At 43.5% G+C, this 22,002-nt stretch overlaps 1 protein-coding gene across 3 annotated transcripts in view; it reads right to left on the bottom strand.

Moving 5' to 3' along the window:
- IQGAP2 (IQ motif containing GTPase activating protein 2) overlaps positions 1–17,179 on the bottom strand; it is a 111,151-nt gene extending 93,972 nt beyond the window's left edge. For 2 of the 3 annotated variants that reach the window (XM_009280293.2, XM_019472354.1), the window contains exon 1: positions 17,086–17,173. In XM_009280293.2, coding sequence (XP_009278568.1) covers positions 17,086–17,150 — 65 coding nt within the window. In that variant the 5' untranslated portion in view covers positions 17,151–17,173. Of the gene's footprint in view, positions 1–17,085 lie in introns of all 3 variants that reach the window. The other variant, XM_009280292.2, reaches the window with a different exon arrangement.
- Positions 17,180–22,002: the final 4,823 nt, after the last annotated feature.

Below are 22,002 nucleotides of genomic sequence, written 5' to 3'. Positions count from 1 at the left end.
CTATAAGCAGCACAAGTCTCTTTCAAGTGCTATTTTGGTAAATGTTTTGTTTTGTTTGCTTTAAGTGTCTTGGTTACTCAATCCTTGACTATAAGTATAATGCACATCTTCAAAACAAAAAACACGGCCAGAAAACACATTTAGATTAAGTATATTAACACCGTGTTTTTAACCATCAGAATTACTATAGCAAATTACCATTTGATTGTCAGGTATCTTGGTTATAGAAACTGTTTAATCTGACATGTTCAGAAGTTGTTTAATCTAGGGGTCAGTGACTATCAGGTCTTATGCACCCCAAGAGATGCAAGCTAGAGACCCACTTCCAAGGATGGGCCAACCTCGTTCCCCTCTCTGTAGCTAAGTCCCCTAACAAGTACATAGCTAGCATTCCCTAAAAACTACATAGCTAGCATTGATACATTGACAGTTAAAGCACATCTAAGGTACTTTTAAAAAGCAAGGAACACAGTGTGCTTTAGCAGTTCATCATTAGCTGCAAGTCATTGTTTACAGCGCGAGTAGACAAAATTTACAGCTCAACATTTGGATGGAGCAGAACAAAGACCTTCTTATCTCTACAGAAGCGAGCACTCATTAGCACAATGTTTGAACTGTACCAATTCAGAATTTCCAAAATCAGAAAGAATTTAAAAAAAAAAAATCAAGACTAATATCGCTGTTCATAGCATTACATAAAATACTCCCACCTCAGCTGCTAAACCGAGGGAGGATTCCAGCAAGACTACGTGCTGGCAGCCACCAGAAACCCACCATGGGGCAAGCCTGCTTCACCTGACGGTCATCCAGGCTGCTATCTCCCCGCACACCATGTTACACCCTGAGTCCTTATCCATCACTTTCATGGCAGCTCCAACCAGACCAGGTGGAGAAAGATGACAAGTCTCACCACACTAAACACCAACCCTTTCTGCCCACTCCTCAACAACACAGCCTTGCACTCCTGTCTATCCCCCTCCCACCTGCCTTTTTAAGGCAGAGAATGAACAATCTATTTTCATCCTTGAGGCTTGTCGCCTCATCCCAAAAGCCATCCTCAGGATCCCAGGCCCTCCTTCACTGCTTTTCCAGCTTCTTGGACTATTTGACTATGATCCTGTTGGGACAGGCTCTTGGGAGAGGCTTGTGGAGTTTGCTGGAGTTCCTCTGCTCCCTGTGTGGGCCACCCCTACCCCCACACACCATCAGGCCACATGTTTGCCTCTGCTCTTCATCTGTTTCCTCTCCTTCAAGCTCACACTTCAGTTTGTCTGACATCATCCTGGTGTAATTTCTGCCATAAAGACCATTCACGACTTTGCCAGCCGATTTTCCCAGGACATAGTCTGAGGCTCAAACAGATGAACAGCAAGACAAGCTTTCTTCAAACTCAGGAACAGGCTTTATCAGCAGTGGCTAGCTAACTGCAACCCTGACTCTCTCCCTAACTTTCAGATTCAGCTGATGAGACAGAAGTGCCCGATCAAGCCTCACACCCAGAATAGAGCACTTCATCTTTCTCTTCCCTCCTTCACTGTTGACAAAAGCATTTGGTTGCAATATCAGAGGAAACATCTTTCACCTGTTTCTTTTACCAATGCACATCCAGTCTATATATTGTTATTTCCTTCTCCAAATCTTATGCTTTGACACACACAATGACAGCAGTAAACCATCTGCACTGCACCGTGTTCAAAAGTTCTCATTCTCCACCTGCCTAGCAGAAAGCCATGTGCATTACAGCAGTGCCATTCTTACTGTGCAATGTCTTTTATAGATACTGAGACAGGATATTCTCTGTATTCATCCCTAATCTATCCAATTAGGTCACTCAAAGTTCAGTGTTGCATGCACCACTGCCAGACAGGGTATCTGAAATACAGTATTTTCTCAGGTACTCAGAAAAAGCATGACAAAGGCAAGCCTCAATCAACATGACTACATATAAGAAAGCAAATTAAGCAATGCAATAACAATGTCATAGTCTGAACCTTTAGCCCTCCTGATATATTCAGTTGTAATACCTTATTATTGAAGCACTTTTCTAATATGAGATCTAATGGGAGTGGAAGGAAAGAAGTGGCAGAAGAAAAACTATCGTGAAATACTTCGGCAGCTAGCATCAGGTCTGTACCCTTAAAAGCATTTTAGTCTCTCCAATACACATGATCAGGGTAAAGATTTGCCAGCTGTAATTCTTCCACACCAGAAGAATGGAGCTGCTGCTGGCTTCAACAGGGCAGGCACAAAGATGAACATGTAAAGAGCCTAAGAGATTGCATTTTTGAAGTTTTAGGAAAAAAGCTATTAGCAGGCTCCTTAGCGACTTGGGTGCGCGTTTCTTTACCATTCACATAATGGAAAACTGTGAGGCCCGCTGAATACATTAACAAGTCAAACAGAACAAAGCTATTGGTCCCCTCTCGTATCCCGGCACTTTCCCAGGGTGACAGGAAGAACAGGTCAGGTTCACTACAAAGCACCTACCGAGTGTTTCTCACACGGTTTTGCTCAGGAAAGTGGCAGGAGTCCACCTTCGACTTCCAGGCAGGTATGCCAAGTTTATAATTCAAAACACTTCTTCCAGTCTCCAACCTTGAAAATCCACAATGGGACTCAAGCTATTTCACCTACTATTTGCAGCTGTTAAAAAAAACACTTCTGCAGATCAAGTCATAAATCTTTAATCTGTCTTGACAGGTTTACATCAATTAATGAATTGTAGTTTGAAGTCTTACCCCTAAGAAAACCCAGTACAGTTCACTAGTAGCACCATAAGCCAGCGTAGCTAACAGAAGTGAGTTACAACAAAGGCTCATTTTTATCACCAGCTCAAGCACTTCTGACCTTTAAAACATGACCTCTGTTCAAGTCAGGATTGCACTTTAAACTCATTAAGTCACTTTCTAGTCTTTCCATACTATGTCAGGGTACTTCATCACAATTTCTGAATGTGCGCCTTGAGAGAAACTTTCCAATAGATGATGCAGCAGGAGAAAAAAAATGTCTGAGGTTATTCAGTTTTTTGGCTCCTTGATCAGACTCCTCAGAGTAACAGTCATCATCAAAACATTCTGCAACACTGACTCAATAGTATTTCAACATTTAAATGTCAGACGTGGATGAAAGCTGTATTGTGCAAAAGCTCTAACAACTGTTATTTTAGAAAGTGCTTTATCAGACATTACCAAAGCTGTACTTCTAAAGAAAGCAGTTTTCTTGTTTTACTTGCATTCTCTAATGTTCCCCAGACAGAAGTTTTACTAGCAGGCAGCCATATGAAAGGATTCACTGCTTCAAGGTGATAGCCATTTTACACTAGACACATGCTAATTTTAATAGTGGCACTCAAAAAGCTGAATGCCTCATGTTAAATATTTGGACACCTAGTTCAGCCACCAAATTTGCACATCCTTTTCCCAAATCCTTGCTCGGCCAGTCTTGAGAAAAGCAGATGTTCCTCTTCTGTGGCAGGAGGAGGAAAACCCCAGCTGCAGCTTCTATTATATCTGCTTCCGCTGTTCTGCTACAGATGCTCAAGAAAACCAGTGCCACCCCTGCAAGGTGCCTGCTCTGTCATACTGCTGCATGTTCCAGCACAATTCTCTGGCCTGAAACAAATGGCTAAAAAAACCCCCAAACGTGACCAGCAGAGAAAGGTCAGGAACTTTGTTCACCTGCCCCTTAAAATGAAACTGAGAATTGGGAGACCTAAAGCCAACAAGAGGAAGTCATTCCTTTGGTGCCTTCTTAGCGCAGGCATGAGCCAAGAGCTCAAAGTTTTGTTCGTCAAAGAACTGGACTGGTTTTCATGCCTGCCAAAAGGACAAGAAGCTGTCATAGCATTTAGTTTACAAAAACTGAATGTTTGTGTCATCTTATTCTTTCACTCTTGGTTAAAAAAAAAAAAAAAAAAAGGGCTATTGTGGTGTACTGTTCTTAAAGGCCACATCAGTTTTATTTTCATCAATTGCAGGGCAACCAGGAAAAAAAAAAAAAAAAAAGAATTTGCTCTTCCTTGAAAACTCCCAAGTGGTCCTCACACTTTCTCTCAGCCCTACTCCCTGCCATTCCTGTAAGCAAGAGAAAGTTAAAGACGCAGGTAAAAACAAAACATTCTACAAATTTCTTACGCTTTTTTGTTGCTGATGAACCAAAGCCTTTGATATGCAGCAAGCAGACAATTCTTAGTAATAGTCGCCTCTTTATTCACATGCTGGGTTACATGAAAGGCCACACAACACACTCAGCATTAATTATTAATCTAATAATGTTATCGAAATACCAGCTAAGCAGGATCTTCACAGAAGATACGATTCCTCCAGTGTCACACAGTTCACAGACAGCACAGAAACAGAGTAACTGGAGAACCTTGTGAACTCTGCCCTGAGAAAGTGGTTTCTTTTGCAACACATGGATCTTGACATCACTTCAAATAAGAAGTACTACATGCATGTTTCATCTTTGAACTTGCCAGAAACTAAAGAATTAATGAAAATTCTGCACTGCAATGTAGGTGTCAAAGTTTTTAGGGAGCCTGTGAAGAAACAGCAGAGTTCAACTGTATATTTTTAAATCTAATGACAAACCACAAGAAAGGAAAAGTCCTTAGAGGTGGATAGATCCAATTCTTTCTGCACTAAAGGAGAATCCAAACAAAAACTACATCAAATACAATCTTTTGCCAACATACAGATTTTGGCCTCACCATCAGAAAGCCAAGTAAATACAAATAACAGCTTTGCTGACCCCAGTGAATGTTTCGTACATCAGGAGCCCCTTCTAGATTTCAGAGGAGGTCTCAATTCAGCAGCTGCAGTCTGTTGCCTCTTCGTTAGTATCTGTGCTGGTTTTGGCTGGGATAGAGTTAATTTTCTTCACAGTAGCTAGTATGGGGCTCTGTTTTGGATTTGTGCTGAAAACAGTGTTGATAACACAGGGATGTTTTAGTTACTGCTGAGCAGTGCCTTACACAGAGTCAAGGCCTTTTCTGCTTCTCACCCCACCCCACCAGCGAGTCCAAGGGATATCCCACACCATATGACGTCATGCTCAGCAATATAAAGCTGGGGGAAGAAGAAGGAAGGGGGGGGACATTCAGAGTGATGGTGTTTGTCTTCCCCAGTAACTGTTATGTGTGATGGAGCCCTCCTTTCCTGGAGATGGCTGAACGCCTGCCTGCCCATGGGAAGCAGTAAATGAGTTCCTTGTTTTGCTTTGTTTGTGTGAGCAGCTTTTGCTTTACCTATTAAACCGTCTTTATCTCAACCCACGAATTTTCTCACTTTTCCAATTCTCTCCCTCATCTCACCAGGCAGGGAGCGAGCGAGCGGCTGTGTGCTGCTTAGTTGCTGGCTGGGGTTAAACCATGACAGTATCTCAGGTTATTAAAGGTCAATCTTTTTAAATCCTCCAGTTACCCCTGCTTTCCTAGTCTTTTTTTGTACTGCAATGGACAAGTTCAATCTTTTGTTACATATCTTTACAAAGGTCTGAAAATGCTGTTTAATACATTTTTCTAAGAAGCAAAATAATTACTGTTGACATTCAAAATAATGTTGCAATCTCAGCCAGTAACCACCACAGCAATGAGTTAGTCCCTACCAGTTTCAGGGCACTGAAAACTCAAGCAGACCCCATCTTTTTAACTTATAGTCTTCCCTGATGATAAACAGCTTTTAAAAGGAACACAAGATGCTAGAAAAATACCAAGAAGTCTCCCTGTACTCCTAGTTTCTCCTTAACATAGTGAGAGTGCATAAGCCCACAAGTAAATAACACCTTCTGGAATAAATTCCTGTTTTAAAGTATGTTCTCTCCTATTACTTCTCACTCAGGAAAATAGTATGTGCTACTAACCATCATGTGATACCACTTTGACCTTGAGGAAGTAGAGAAAATGTTGAAATTGGAATCACAACAGAAGTATATTTATTTAGCAGCAGCAGATCAAGGTCTCTCTCTGTGGGGACAGAAGGCAGCAGGAATATTAAAGTATCCGCCAACTTTATAAACTGGACACAGAAATATGCTAATACCACTCAATACTCTTGCATTTACCAAGACTTCAACTAAAGTATTCTCCCCCCCCAAAAAGATAGTAGCCATCCCAGTATAAAGCATTAAGTTAATCAGAAAGTTAGATCAGTGCTCCTGGGGAGGAAAACTAAGGGAAAGGGACGCAAACAGGAGATATGAAAATACTGTGAAAGCATGCTATTAAAAATCCAAAAACCTGCAAACACGCCGCTCTTTCAGTGCCAATTCAGTATCAATACATTATAAAGAGCCCACTTTTTCCCCTCTCCCAACAGCTTGTGTTCAACATAAAGAAGTGAAGAGTTTTGATTTTTGGTTTTGAAAGCAGCTGAAGAAAGTGATACACTCAGTAACTCTTGAGTCGCAAGTCAACTCTTCCCTATTCTGTAGATGTTCATCAGAAAAATGGGAAGCCCTAAAACCCAACTTCAGTCACGAATCCCATTGAACTCTGTTCCAGCAAAGAGTGCAGCTGAGACCAAGGGATGGCAGTCCCTCAAACATACTGCAAAGCAAATCCCACATGAGCAAGTCTGTACATCATGTAAACACAGACGCGCTCGAGTAAAACGCACTGAGCTTTCCTTGGGCCATAACAAGGGAGGTGATACAATCTGCAGCTTGGAAGCTGTCAGGAAAGAAAGATGTTCCAGCTTTTAACATTCACCGATGCTGCACTATTTCATTGCTTTGTTTCTTTAACAGAGCAAAAGAGGTTTGGCACAACATTTAGAAAGAGGTTTGATGTAAATCATGCTATTTATCCATCTTAGAGGAGCCTGTTTGACAGCCAGGCTTTAAAGACACTTCTGTCACAGAGCATGACTTAATAGTGCATTTGATGCTCTGACGCTTTCTGTAAGACCAGTGACAGAGTGCCCTGTGAGTAAGCATGGCTGGCACACAGCAGCATCCTCCATGCACTCACCCAGCCTCCCAGTCCAAGAGCAACAGCCAGGGTCTGTACTCTGCATTCAGTGGTCCTCCTCAAATTCCTCCCACTTTTAAGCCTCCGGTCTGGGGTACTTTTTGCACAACTCCAGCGCACCATTCCCCTTTCCATGCTCCCACTTCTTCTCCCTATTTCCCTCACAGGGAAACAAACACACCGGTGCCCTGAGCGTAACTATGCCGTAGCAGGGCAATTCCTGTGCAGTGAGGGGTGCCTGGCTGCAGGAATCACTGCAGCTTTATTGCCTTCATAGGCAAATTCTTCCTTTGGCCCTACAACAGGCAGACTGTTGGGGAGCAGAACGATAAAGGTCATGAAAAGCATTGGGTTTAAGCCAATTTCATTCATTACAAGAGTTCCTCTTAGACTCTTACTTACTGCACCAAGTTTTATAATACTCCCATTCGCTTTGATGGTAACCAAGTTTTAGAAATAGTTAACATGCTACAGATGGCAGAAGAGCTCGAGCTGTCCGACTAGCTTTATCACTTCCCTTGCAGGGCAAATGCACCACCAATAACCCAAAAGCTTTAACAACCCAGGTGGAAGAAATAAGAGCCAGGGTCAGAATCGGGGCTCTCAACTCTGCTGCATCTTTACAATTGCAAATCTACAAGCTCTCATCCCAGGGCAGGCTAGCTGTTTGTCCTCTGTGTAGCTGGAAAATTATGCATGCAGTTAACCATCATCCTGACAGAATAAATCTATACTCAATGCCACAATAACAACTCACTTGCCAACACTTCTCAACTCAAAACAAAAACCTGCAAGATTCTCTCCCCTTCAAGCTGGTAGAGCTGTTACTTTCACTAGTTGCAAGTGTCTCTACTTCCAAGCCAGGACCTGCCTAGCATGTGTAGTCACTGGAACCCCTGTGAAATCCTTCCTAGCACTTCAAGCTCAAGAGCAGCTCCATTCATTCACTTGAGAGGATTCATTTACAGCCCTTCCCCCAGACTCAAATTTGTCAGGCTTAAAACCCATTCACAGTTCTCAGTCTCTACTTGTGAAACCAATTTCAGGCCTTGGCTGTCAAGAATGATGCTAGCATGCAGTAGAAACAGTGGAATACATTAAGTGTTCAAGGCCACGTCCTGCTGCCACTGCAGAAACAGACAACCACTATCAGTTCTTTATCTTGCAGCTAACACAAGGCTAGTTCTGAATGCATACACTGGGGGCAATTACAGCAAGGACGTTTTGGGCCACCATTTCTCTTTTAACAAAGAGAAACAGATAACTCCATGGATTGTTTTCTCATCTACACATGCACAGAGGTCCTCTGACCACCTCATGTGATTTGGAACTGCAAAATAAAAACCTTGGCAAGGAATATTTTTTGTTTGGGTTTTAAAGAAAACATTTCTTCACACACACGATTGAGTAAGTTTAAGCTGTACTAATTCAAGAATGCATGCCAGCTCCTGAGCTTGGCTGAAAAACAGACACATCACTTAAATTTTCCAAAGAGTGACTTGGCTTAAAGAACATTTTCCCCTGTCAGTGCTAAGATCTGGGACTGAAGAGATTATCCTGATCTGCATAAGTATCCTTATGCACTCCTGTGCACTACAGAAAGTGCATAAGCAACTGGAAGAAGCGTGGGCAGCTGGAAAACAAGCCAACAATGAAGAATCAAGAGCCATCTTCACAGCCCTCTCTACCTCAAGTGAGGTGGAGAGAACTTGAGGGGTTTACTTGGCCCCACACAGAAGCTTGCACATGCCTATCTCTACATCTATCAACAAAAACAGCGAAAGCAATTATGGGAGGCTGCCACACTATCAGCTTCAAACGACAACGGCTCCACATCAAGAAGAGAAGGTCCAAATATCCGAGCTCCTGCAAGGTGCATATGTGCTCTTAGCAACCCTGGGACACTGCTATACCCCATGTCTTAATAGATCCTTGAATTTAAATGCTGGTGAGTAGAAAGCCATCTTTCTTAAAGCATGTGAAACACTGAGACCAACAGCAATCAGAAGCACCAGACAGTATACACAGCGGGCCACAAAACCCCGCTACTTAACCAACTTGGTTATATGTCTGACCACATGTTGCTTTAAAAAGCATCTTCCCAAGTCATAACTGTCAGCAACCTAGCCCCTCACAGAGGGCTGCCACTCATCTCGTAGTGGGGAACACTGTGGGGTTTGCAATAGTTGTACCTACTAACACAGGATTCACATGGTCTGTAGTGAGCAACATCAACAGCCAAAGCACTTTCCAGCATTACTCCATACCTAAGCTAGTAAGTACAAACTGCCACAGTGCTCCTTCTCCAGTCAGTGAATTGCTGAGATATTTGCACCAAAAGTGATTTTTAAGGTAACCCAGACCTAAATCCCTCAGCAGCTGCCTTATCCCATAAAGTGTTTGCCTGCAGTAGCTGGAAGGCAAAAGCCAGGTGCAAGGTCACACCTCCACATTCAGTGAGCACTGACCCCTCCGCTCCCTGGGTTGTTTTTCCGATCCAGAACTGGAGGTATAGTGGCACATTGGTTCTTTTGCAAATCTCAACAATTACTGGACCAATTTTACGATCTCCAGTCCCAAAGCTGCAGCTAAACAAGTCGTAGGGACCTGGATTTCTAGCATCCACAAAGCTATAGCAAAACCCTCCTGTTGCAGAAGCATGTTTCTTGTGAACACTCAATTTCTTGTTTCCAATACAGTGAGATCCCACCAGCACATACCTGTTGGCTCCTCACTGGCAGCAGTGGTCTACACAAAGTAGTCCTATAAAGGTCACTAAGTGAAGTTGCTGCTGCACCTCTTCTGGTCTATGAGGAGCCATTCACATCTCCCCACAGCAGTTTCCGCAAGAGCCCAAAGAAACACTTCTTCCAAAGATCAACAGCTCTCTAGGACATGGCAGTTGAGAAAGGAGGATCTCAGCATGTGAAAAGTACACTCCTGCAAGGGAGCTGTTAAAAAGCAGATTCCATCAGCCCAGGTAATTTCCTCCTCTAGTCCAAAGCAAACAGACACACAGTCACATAAACAAAGCTTTTTGAATGCTACACTAGGGTTACAGCATGATGGGATACGTGCCAGGCAGAATGCACCACTTGCTGGTCAGCTACAAGAGCAGTGCAGCATGCAACCATCACAACCCACAGTCCAGCATGGGTGGCACGGGCATACAGCACGCGTGCCCTGGCACACAGGCTGTGATTTATTCCATCATTAACACGCAGGGAAGCAAAAGCCTTGGCTGCTCTCAGATGAATAGGAACTACACCCCAACTTACTGAGCAGAGTCCAAACAGTGCAGAAGGACCTACCCAAAGGTTAAGAGCAACAGTTAAGCCCTTCAACACTAAGGAAAGGATAAAACAGTGCCCTTCCATCCCAAAGTTACTGCCACAAGTTCTTCCCAACAGCAACTTCATATGAATGCCTCAGGCAAGGTGCAAACCTCAAGTCCATCTCCTACCTCTAATACCCACAGCTCTGTTCCTCCCTGCACAACTCAGCCTCAAGCTTCCCTTTACCATCCTTCCAGATGTGGAAGTTTTGGTCAGTGATGTTCAAGAATCCCTTGGCAGCCTACTTCCCTACTCCTTGGTTTGCTCCATACGCTACCATAATGACTCAGCTACTACTGATACCTTAGTGAGGCCACCTCAGGTTACACTTAATATTAACTAGGAGCTACTCAGGGTGCAAAATGAAGCCATCGGTTTGATCTGACAAGCAGCTAGTCTTATAGGTGGAGTATAAAGTCAAACAGGCTTTCAAGTTGCACCACAGATAATTTAAGTTGCAAAGGGGAAAGTGAAAGAGAAATGAAAATGCCGTGTGCTTTCCTGGTAAAGCTGAACCTACAAACTACACCAATATAAGGGCATCAGAGCATAAACTAGCTTCAAATTTGTCACTTTTCTATTTAAAAAAAAAAAAAAATCACAAGTCCTTTTACAAGAGGGTGGTGCCTGAAACAAAGGTGGAAAACTTTGGGAAAGAGAACTGCTCTGAAGTGACTGTACTGTTAGCTTCAGTGCATGCTATGGGATAAGTGCCATATGGTTTAGTTTCCAAAAAACAAAGGTCACATCCATCATTACTCAGCAGCATTATCCGGCAACTATACACAATGAGCAATGACCCATAACATGTGCACGAATTACCTCAACATCCCAGTGAGCAGGTCAATGCATCCTGTACAGAAACAGGAGTTCTCTCATAGTAGCACAAAGGTTTTTCTCTCCTTCAGATCTTACTATTAAGACTTTTCATATGCAAATATCGCTATCCAAGCAATTATTGGATTGATTGATATCACTGACACTTGCATATGAAAACTCTGGCATATCTGCACAATTGTTCAACTCAATAGCTGGCAGTCTGTCTGCTAGGTAAGTACCCTTGAGGATGAAAACATGAAACAACGAGTATACTTGCTGATCGATACCTGTGTGTGGACTGAGCTACTTCAGGGATGGGTATATCCTGGCTAAGTAGGATTTTTCCAAGAACTTTATCTCTTGAAGCATCTTAATTTCAAACATTTGGCCTTTACAGAGCTGCTGCCAGCCATGTTCACTGGTGTTTTATTAGGCTTAAGACAGACAGAGGGGGGAGATGAGCCAAAGTTCATAGTCTACAACGTGTCAATAGACTCCACTCCCAGAAGGATTTTATTGACAAACCCACACAAAACAGGCTACCAAGAAGTATCTTAACATTTTCTGCTTATAGTCAGCTAGTCGTACAGCTGTATTACAATTTTACGCATTTACCTCTAAACGCAATGCTTTAAAGACTTCCTGTAGCCTGAAAGAAATGGACTCAAAATAGAGCATTTGAGTAGCATTAATTTACTCATGAGCTGCCAGGGCTGCACAGTTACCACAACTTTGCTTATGGAGAAACAGCAGCACACAGCCTTGCAGAATTCACTTGTACCAAATCTTTGTAGGACTTTGGTAGTCACCCCCCAGGAACAGGGTGGGCTCCAAAGCAATCCTTGCACAGTCCTGACAACTGGAGCAACTTGAGCTTTCTATGGTGCAATGGTACTGCAAAACCGTTAGCTTTAACTGAAGCCAGTTAAGCACTTCAGGGCTTGACCTTTTAAGTATATTAAACTGTATGTACATTTTTACACAGCAGCTTCCAACTGTGATCTCATCAGTGACCAATACCACAACTAGCCATTGCAAACCAATTTAATAAAACCCAATACAATGAAGGAGGCAGGTTTTGGAACCTTAAACATATGGTTTGATTTTCTATTGTGAAGAAATTGGGAAAGAATGAGGATTTACATTTTCAAAATAAAAAAATGGCTTCTCAGAAGAAATTTCCTGGATAGTTTTCCTTCACTGTGTCTTCATTGTCCAAACATTGAAGCTAAAGCTTCAGTGTTTCACACAACTTCTTGTCCTATTGAACGGCTGAGTAAGAAAAGTAAAAAGAAATAAGACAAATGCTGGCAGTTCCGGTTATGAAATTGCAGCATATACATTGTGGAACAAAGTGTATTCCGTTTCATGCAGAGAGAGACAAGTAAAATGAGGCCTCCCATGGTTCAAATTTAAGCTTAGCATAAGAAGGTATAATTTCCAAGAAGCAAAGAGAAATACTACCTGCTTAATTATGGGTGATTATAACCTTAGCCATTCACAACAGATTTACTGTAAACTTGATTTGCATTATATGCCAAAGCTTCAACCATGGTTTAAAACCCCTCAAATCTGTATTATCATTTACAGCGAGCTAACTGCACATCTGCAAAGAGACAAGCAACAGCAAAAGCCGAACTCAAGGCAGAATCTGATGTCCTGAGTATTACAGAGATAATCTTTGGGAAGGAGGATTGTGGTAAATTTTATCTGTTAAAATTAACCTAATCCAATAAGACATTAGGGCTTGTGACACAGCTGTTCATGCCCACCTTAAGCCTTTGTTATTTAACAGAAGAATTTCCCAAGCAATACTGGAAATGCATTCGTGTAATCTCTGAAGAGCTTCTGTTCGAGGCACCCATGGTTACACTGCTTGAAGTGAGTAAATCCCTACTCCTAATTGCTTATTTTTGATTTTATTCTTCTCGGGAGTTCAAGGACACTGGAGACTATCCATTGCTCTCTACTTTTTTTAATAGGCAATGAACTTTCCTTAAAGACAAAAGTAATAAACCAAATGACATATGAGCAACCAAAACCTCAATTTATCAGGTATGTATCAGATTTTGGGAGGAAAGGGACCAGCAATTTAACAGAACAAAATGTTTTTCCTCCATTATTAAATATAACACCCTATTCAAACAATACTGACCTCTGCAGATATTACAAGCCTGCTCACAGTGTTTAAAAAACAATTTCCTATGCTGTATACATATAACAGACACTGTGCCTAGTACAGAAGGTATTTGCAGAAGCATCAGCTACCAGCAACAGGATTCTTCTTTCATGTTAAACTTGGAAAGTTTTTATTAAAGCTGGGCTACAGGAAGTAAGTGTGCAAACAGTGGTCTGAAAAGCAGCTGAAAGTACACATTCTTCACCCTTTTAATTAACTCTGGCATTTCCAAATACAGAGCTGCTATAAAATAATATTTTGATTACAAATATGGCAAGGAAAAAACATAACTCCTGCCACGGTACTGTATATAAAGCTATGCTCTGCCTCAATCTTTTGCTATTTATTGCTTATTTCAGTATTACTTACTCTTCAATACGGGCCAAAGCACATTGTGTTTGCACACTGCTGATTAGCTGAAACAGTATTTGCTGCCATTTCAGCAGCTGCCAACTGAATGGAAAAACTCACCTTGCTTTACTCATTTCAGTCTGTTTATTGTCATTGCTATCTATAGCGTCCTGAATACTAAAAAAATCCTCTCCATGCATTCAGGTTTTATAGAAGCAAAACCAGCTTGCAACAGAAAACAGAAATCAAATACATCAGAGAGGAAGTTCCCACTCCCAGGTTTCACCCAGGAGGGCGCTGCTGGGAACAAGAAGGCAGCAGCCACAGCTCAGGGCAGTTTCACAACAGGCTGCAGCACCTGGGGCCAAAGGCACCATCAACCCAGGCCCACCACCGCAAGCACACAGCTGGGGAGGGGGCCCTGTGCATCCCAAGGGGGCTGCTCCAGCGCTGGGGAGTAGGGGCGAGCACCCAGCTGGGACCCCTCCATTCAGCAGCAGCAATAGCCGATCCATCAGCTAGCACTGCCTGTGAAACTGCACCCCCAGCATGCTGAAGGGCATGACCCACCATGTGCCTACACCCAAGCCTCCCAAGCTTGTGCTGGTCTCCTTTTGCCGCAGTTTGAATTACGACCCTGTTGCTCCCTCTGAGGCTGCTATCTCACCTTCCAGAGTCCTCAGTTTTGTTCAGGCTCTGTTGTGACAAAGAAAATGCTATAATCATCTGCAAGCACAGAACAGAGACTGCACATCAACATGCTTCACCCCTAATCAAGTACACAGAGAGGGCAATAACTGGGCAGTGAGAAGAGATATGGCATTTTCTCATGCTGCTGTTTCACCAGGCTGGGAAGAATGCAGCCGTGCACCTTCACCACCCCAGCCTGTCCCTGTCGCCGGCCTGGGCCCCCCAGATGGCATTACTTGCCTCCTGAGGAAGCAGGGCTAGGGGCTACACAGCTATGAGACACAGGCATTTCTGCTTGTTTCTGCAAGTTTTCTGTACATGTTCATTGCCAGGTTGTTTTCACATGAGTAAGAGTCCATCTCGGGGCAAAGTCTCATGATGCAACTGAATTATCCCAACAGTTTGCTGTGAAAGGAGAAGTTTCCCTCGCGCTCTCTTTTACCCCACAGCAGCTCTGTCCACCCGAGAGCACCCCCAGAGCCTTCACCATCCCACCATCACCATCCTTTCCTCCCTAACAAGTGATGGGGTTGGTGCACTGAGGCACAGGAGGAGGACACTCCACAACATTGGGCTGCCACATCAGCTCCACCCGTGACAACCCAACCCCTTGGTGGGGGAAGAACAATGCCCCTTACACTGCAGCACTCATCCCCACTTCATGCATTAGCAAGCATTGGCCACGAACATTACCAGCAAATTCCAATTTTCCAAACTGAGATCCAAAAATGCTTCCAGGTACCTAACAACCCTGGGAGTGACTGTTCTGTCTGCAAAGTCCTGCTGGCAGAGCTAAAGGAGCGTTTCTTCTAGAAAACTGCTGATGGCATGAACCCATAGGAAATACAAGGAAGAAGAGGGGGTTACTCATAGCAGATGCTAATTTAAGTCATTAATTGTAAAAATAACAACATTTCTTTGTGAAATATCAAGGGAGATGCTTCAAACGAACTAGAAGACTTGAGCTCCAAGTGACAAGTAGCCCTGGGAAGGGGGGGAGGGTGAAGAAAGCCAGGAAGATACGTTAGTAATAATAGTAGTAGAAGAGAAAAGACTGGCTTTGGAGACTAATTGTTACTCCTATCTTGCCAGAAGCCAGCAGGTAGGTGAGTTGCAACAAGCCAAGAAGGAACCTTGAGTAAAGTCAAAGCTTGACACAGTGAGGTTTCCTGAGATGGTGGAGCTGATGTAACCTCTCAGCAAGCGAGATGGAGACCTGTTCGGCCCCCCTCTCACGTGTGCGGCTGCACCCCATCCCCTTCCTCTTGCCAGAACTGATTGTCCTCTGACCCCTTGATCAGACTAGTCAGCTCACTAAACCACTAGAAAACTAACTCAGCAAAAGAGCTACAAATTTCCAGCCAGCATAGCGAGCTGACTCAGCTGACCAAGGGCAATCTCTTGCAACTGCATGATGAAGGCAACAGGAGTGTGCAGAGCAGGACAGTCCTCTCTGGCAGCAGTAAGACACTTGCCATCTTAAACATGTGAATGGGGAACCGCTCTGTAGTGGAAAGAGGAAGAAGGAGCAAAGGAGGCAGTGTTTGCTACAGCAAGTGGGGATGGCATAGTGAATAGGAAGTAAGAATGGCTGATTTTTATAACACCACCCCTAGGACAAGATTATTGGCAGCTAGCTGCCCCACGACTGCTAAATAGGTAACTGTCAGTGCCACGCAGTGATGGCAAGGGGAATGGTGCAGAAACAAAGCCCAGGGCACTGTTTTACAGTTGATTCCTGACTGAAGTACGCTGGGTTACTCCATTCTAAAGATTCTATGGTTTGTCATTGCACTGAGGTTTCCCAGCTTACACTACCAATCAGAGTTTCCTTTTCTCTACAGAAGTTCCTAGGAAAGTCATCCAACTGAAGTTTAGGACTAAAAACACCATCATCAACAAATACAGAGCAGAAGCAAGATACTTACCAGTGACACCCAGGGCAATAGAGTACAACAGGCATCTTTGAAAAATTCTGACCAGACTGAATGTAAAATATGCTTTTACATACAATAATAGCAGCACTTCAAGCTACTCCAAAAGCACAAGGATATTGCACCTTGTTTCCTTGCTCTGTAATTATGAAAACAGTTGAATATTTGTTTTGAGAATGAAGTGCGCATAGCACAGTACATTTGCACAAAGGTGAAAAAAATCCCTGTGCACTTGCAAATCAGTGCTTCATCACAGGCTGTTGCTTCAAGAGATGAGTACTCCTGACCAATGGGTTAGAGGAACTAAAGGAAGAGCAGAGTCCACGTTATCTTATCACCCTGCCTGCACTTACCATTGAAACACTGAGATGATATGGATCATTAATCCAGTAAGATCCCAGGTGATTTTCTGCCATCTTAGCAATCTGAGTCGCTCCACAAGCACTAGTGCCAAGAGGGGAGCATAACCACACAGCCAGGAACAAAAGACCTTCCCCAGTTAGTCACATAGGCCTGACTCAGCTTCTCACAAAACCACAGCCTTAGGTTTTAGTACCCAGCCCCTACTTTCATTGAAGATGGTCACTGCAGTAACTCTGAGGAGACTGTCTTGATTGTTTCCAAATCCTTCTTTGAATTAAACTTTTCACATTGGGCATTAGTTTCTCATGCTGAATGCTATAAAATTCCAACATTAAGTTAATCCAAGTAATTCAAGAAGTTGAATTAAAAGTTACAATGCTCAAGAACACAACAGGCCTGAACTTCTGTATTTAAAGGCCAGGTATAAGTGTGCTTTCATTTACTTACCTTTTGGCTTCTTCTAAGTGGCACAGATACTCATAAGCAATGTTCTGACGCCTCCTCTCATCCATTTCCTCCGCTGAAAGCCTTTCATCATCCACAATAGCTGCAAACAGAAACCCATATCAAGTTACACACGAGTCAGGGGTGATTCTTAGAGCAATTTTACTGAGAACCTAGGCAAATTACTGCAGAGGAGAAATGAAAATAGTCATCCATCCTCCTCAAAAGAGGTCTTTTATAGCATGGTGCACAAAGATATTTAGATCACCAAGAAAATGCTGTTCTCTGTACAGTGAATTCCACAAGTTTCACTTATTCAAAACAAAGCGTGTATTGCTTTTTGTCCATCACCTGGTTTGGGGACAGAATGGAGGACTCAAACACATGGGCCTGAGGCTGGGACCCAGCAGAGTTTCAGCTTACACATCCTCAGAGGGGCTTGAGGACTCCCATGTGGGAGCTCAAAGCAAGCAGCAGATGGAGCAGCCCCGTGCTAAGCAGAGCCTCAGCAGGAGAGATGAAGGCAACAACACCCTGCAAACATATCTCAAGGGCAACTTGGGAACCAGCTGCATCTTCAGCAACCTGTGAGGTTGTGACAGACCAAGCTGCCTCCCACTGATGTGGCTGATAAGGGCTGTTATCAAATGAACAAGCTGTGGTATTCACATCCCTACTTACTGCTGCAACCACATCACCTCCCATAAAAGCACACTCCCAGCCTATTAAGGATGACTCTGTGCACATCTCCAGCTGCAAACGACCCTGATTATTAACAACTACTACCCCATAACTGGTCTCCCTCTCTTTGTAGGGTACAGAGGACCTCTGTGAGCAAATCTGCAATTCTTCCAAATGTTTCCAGCAATGAATCTGAAGGACCATACAGTAGTGCTAACTTCTGGCTGAGTTTCAATCACAGCATGTGAGGCTTTTGGAAACAGCTTTCAGCATAAACCAGTTACCAAAATGACACCCTATTTATGCTAGCAGCTGCCAAAAGAGCTGGCCCTGCCCCCCCTCATGTTTCCCAGCCACGTACTCCCATCACTTCTCCTGTCAGAGCCGGCAATCCTGCGGCTGCATCCGGGAACCAGAACAAGGGGCAGCCCCGGCCGAAGAGCGACAGCTATGAAGAGACTCGCTTCTGGGAAGGTCAGGTCCCTGATCTGAGCTGCTGCGCACCTGCAGGCACGCCTGTGCAGGCACAAGGGAGGGAACGGAAATGCAGGGCTGGGCCAGCCACTTTCTGCAGCAGCCCACGAGCCGGTTAGCTGAGAACATCAAGATGCATCCTCGGTAAAAAAAACACAGGCCCCTCTCCTCCTCAAATGCATTGTGAGATGCTTTTTTAGTTCAACTGCCACACAGATTGTGCAGGCCACGAGCAAGTCTTCAGCATTTCCCTGATGCAGCTGCCTCATGTAATGGGTAAACACCTTCCAGTATCTGATACAGGCAATTCAAGTAAAAGGCATTATAATAAACCAAGAAGCTGGGCTTTATAAGTACATGCATACTTTGAAGGCTGTACCTCAGAAAAAACCAACACAGAAATCATCCCACATGCATTTACTGAGGACACAAAAGAAATGACATTACTCACCCACGTTTTGGATTGATGCTACCACACATTTGTTAACGTATCATATAGCTGCTTTAAGCTTTGTATTTTCAGTTTTAATCACCACAAGCATTGTTATCTCTCATCTTCCTTTGCTTTTAAGATGGCTCTTCCTAATTACCCAGAAGTTCCATACACCGATAAAACAAATACGTGCCTTGCTCCAAGTCCCTTTTAAATCTGGTAGCTCCAATAAGCATGACTCACTCTAAAATGAGCTCTCAGGTACTGTAATCAGGTCATCACTTGCTATGAATCAAAACATTAGTTTGGAGGCAAACATGAGATGCAGGTTGTAAAACACTCAGCCTGGCAAACTGGCCATGGAGGCAGCTGTACTGCTGCTCTTGCCCATGCCACTGTCAGCACATCCAGGGCAGGCTGCTCCCACTCCCTGACACAGCTCCTCTGCTGCAGACGGGTCCTGGCTCCCCAGAGCGAAGGAGTATTGATGAACCACCACACTGAAATGTAATATATATCACTTTATTACTTATGACATTGAGCTCTATGGCCACTTTTCAAACATCATAGCTCTCCCTCAGCTATGAGAGCCCCACAGATGAAGACAAGTGCCATCAGAGGAGCCCAGCTGACCATCCTAGTGGGCTATAGCCCTGTCAGCCAGGATGGGACAGCCAATACCGGACCAAGCCTTCATCCCCCATGCCCTGCTCCACTTAGCTCATTAAACAGCCACTTACTCCTGCTCTCCAAACACAGCCCCCCCAGCCATAAGCAAAGCAGCAAAAAAGGCAGCTTGTCTGAAAGTAGGAGTAAGAAAACCACACAACCCATTTGATAAGTATCGGTCTAGGAATTTACCTGAGTAACACTGATGCTTTACAATCTAGTCCTGGATCTACACATCCACAGGTCCCTCCCATCCTCAACAAGGACATCCCAGATCAAGCAGCCCTGGCCAGCCTCAAATCCCTCATTAAAATTATTTGCAAAGATTGATTCAGGGGGTGGATGAAGGCACTGACAGATATTGTGGGATTGTAATAGTTGTTTTGCTTAGGAAACCCTCCAATAATGAGGGAAAAGGGCAAGAGGTGAGAACAAGTAACTTCTAGACACTGAAAAGTAGAAAACCCAGATCCTTTCTAGAAGAGATACTGTATTAGCATCTCACAGGTAGGAAATAGGCTTCTTTCCTGCCAGGGCCAAAGCAGCTGTTTCTGGGCTGAATATTGGAGCACCGAAAAGGCAGAGCACAGGGAGTGCCAACACCTACAGTGCTTATGCTGGGAGGAGTCTCTTGCAACACCGGCCTCTGATAAGACTGATTACACGCTTTCCCCCTCCAGCACATACTGGCTTCAAAGCGACAGTGCTATCACATCAAATAAGCGGTTACAGACACTTTTAGAAACAGCAATGACAACCTGCAGGATAGAGGTGGCCCCAGGACTGAGCTGCAGAGGAAACTACTTTGAAGACCTGAGTCCTTAAAGTCTAGTCTATATATTTTGGCAAAGGCTTCAGTCTTTGACTAAGAGCCCTGCATATAGCTTTCCTCAACTTCAGACAAACACCCTATGAGTGCATCCATCAATCCAGCCGCACGAAGTTCAACACACAAACAAGCCTGGTTTGGAGATAGAAAGCTCAGTCTTTCTGCCTAACAGGGCAAATGTTAGTCAGAAGACTGGGAGACTGATGAAAGAATAAACACATCTCTGCTGTATCAGTAACTTCTTGATAGTGCTCAGCTCACAAGGGAAGAGAATGCTGCAATAAAGGATGTTATGGGGCAGAGTAAGCAGGGCTGGGCTTCACCTGAAGACCTCCAGCCCACTGGTAAGGCCAAGCAGGATCCAGGCAGACACGAAACGTTGCAACTGAAAAGGTCCAAATGCCACAGAACACAGACCACATGCACACTACATAGAAGCTATACAGGAAAAAAAGGCATCTAAAATAACATGATTCAATTCATCAATTTTGTGACTTTTGATTCAGAATTAAGAGGGAAAATATAAAATATTCCCTCAATGACAGAATGTTAATAGTACGTCTGGACTACTGACAAGAACTAATAAAAATGCCAGTGTAGCTAGCCTAAAAGCTCTCAATTTCAATTCATTTTAGATGTTGCCACCCTGTTAGCCAACAGTCAATACATACAAAGCATGTGTGCTAAGACACCAAGTTCCCTCATTATAGATATTCCTTCGTGGAAAAACACTAAAGGAAGAGTGTGTAGGAAACACTGCACGGAGCAGTGAGCAGTACTAAAGCTTAAATTGCCACACCTAATTTTGAACAAACACGAGAACAGACTTATTCTGGCACTCAGTATGATGCAACAATTGTCTAAGTAAATTCTTCCCACAATTGATTCAATGGAAATACAAGTCACATTCTACTAGCAGCTTCGTACATATTGTCATTCCACGTATTTATCACAAAAATAAGTCTGTTTACCAGGGAGTGTTCATAAATTGAGAGACATGAGCATCTTCCACCAGCTGATGTATCGCACTTATATCCACCCTCATCTTTGTCTGAAGTATTTGTCCTGTGTACCACCATCACAGAAGAAACAGAAGAACAGGTAAGGTAGTAGCTAGGACAAGTGGATGTTTGGGGTTTCGTTATGGATTGCCCAATCCAAGACAGCCACTCCAGTTGTTGGCAAATACTTGGAGCTTTGTCAGCTGCTGACCACAGGGCTGCCAACACAACCCAAAGTGCTCCATGCACCTACAGTCAACATGGCACAGGCAGCATTTCCTGAGTCTGACTCCACATTAGTAGACAACATAAAAGCATTTCAACCTTCTGGATTTGAGTAAGTTTTCAGAAATAGGGCCACCACTTCTGAAGCTGCAATATAATTACTGAAACTAGTAATCAGCCCAGGTGTGCAAGAGCCACTGGAGCCATGACCTTACAAACAGTGTCTGGAAAGAGATTCAAAACTTCAGGTTCACATAAGATATGCTCAGTTTACACAAGAATTTTAAGAACAAGTGCTGGCTGTGTAAATGTTGCCCAAGTTCAGAGTTAACCCTCTTATCACAACCATGGCAAGGATTTTGGAGGTCCCAGGGTCACAGAGATAATCCACATCAACACCGAGCTTACTGGATGTCTCCCATTAGTATGTTTATACTTGAGATGACGTTAAATAAGAGGTGTTTTACAGGTCTAATTTGCAACAGTTTTCAAATAGCCCATGGATCCATGGATTGTATTTTTAAATGAAGTTAAACTTGAAATTTCTGTAATAGGTAACCAAAGAGCATGCAAGGAAAAATAACATTTGTTTTAATTTCTGAATGCAA

This window comes from Aptenodytes forsteri, unplaced genomic scaffold, assembly GCF_000699145.1.
Source record: "Aptenodytes forsteri isolate BGI_AS27 unplaced genomic scaffold, ASM69914v1 Scaffold387, whole genome shotgun sequence".
In the NCBI taxonomy this organism is placed as follows: Eukaryota; Metazoa; Chordata; class Aves; order Sphenisciformes; family Spheniscidae; genus Aptenodytes; species Aptenodytes forsteri.
The sequence above is the reverse complement of the archived record's forward strand: the minus strand, read 5'-3'. Positions and strand labels throughout refer to the sequence as shown.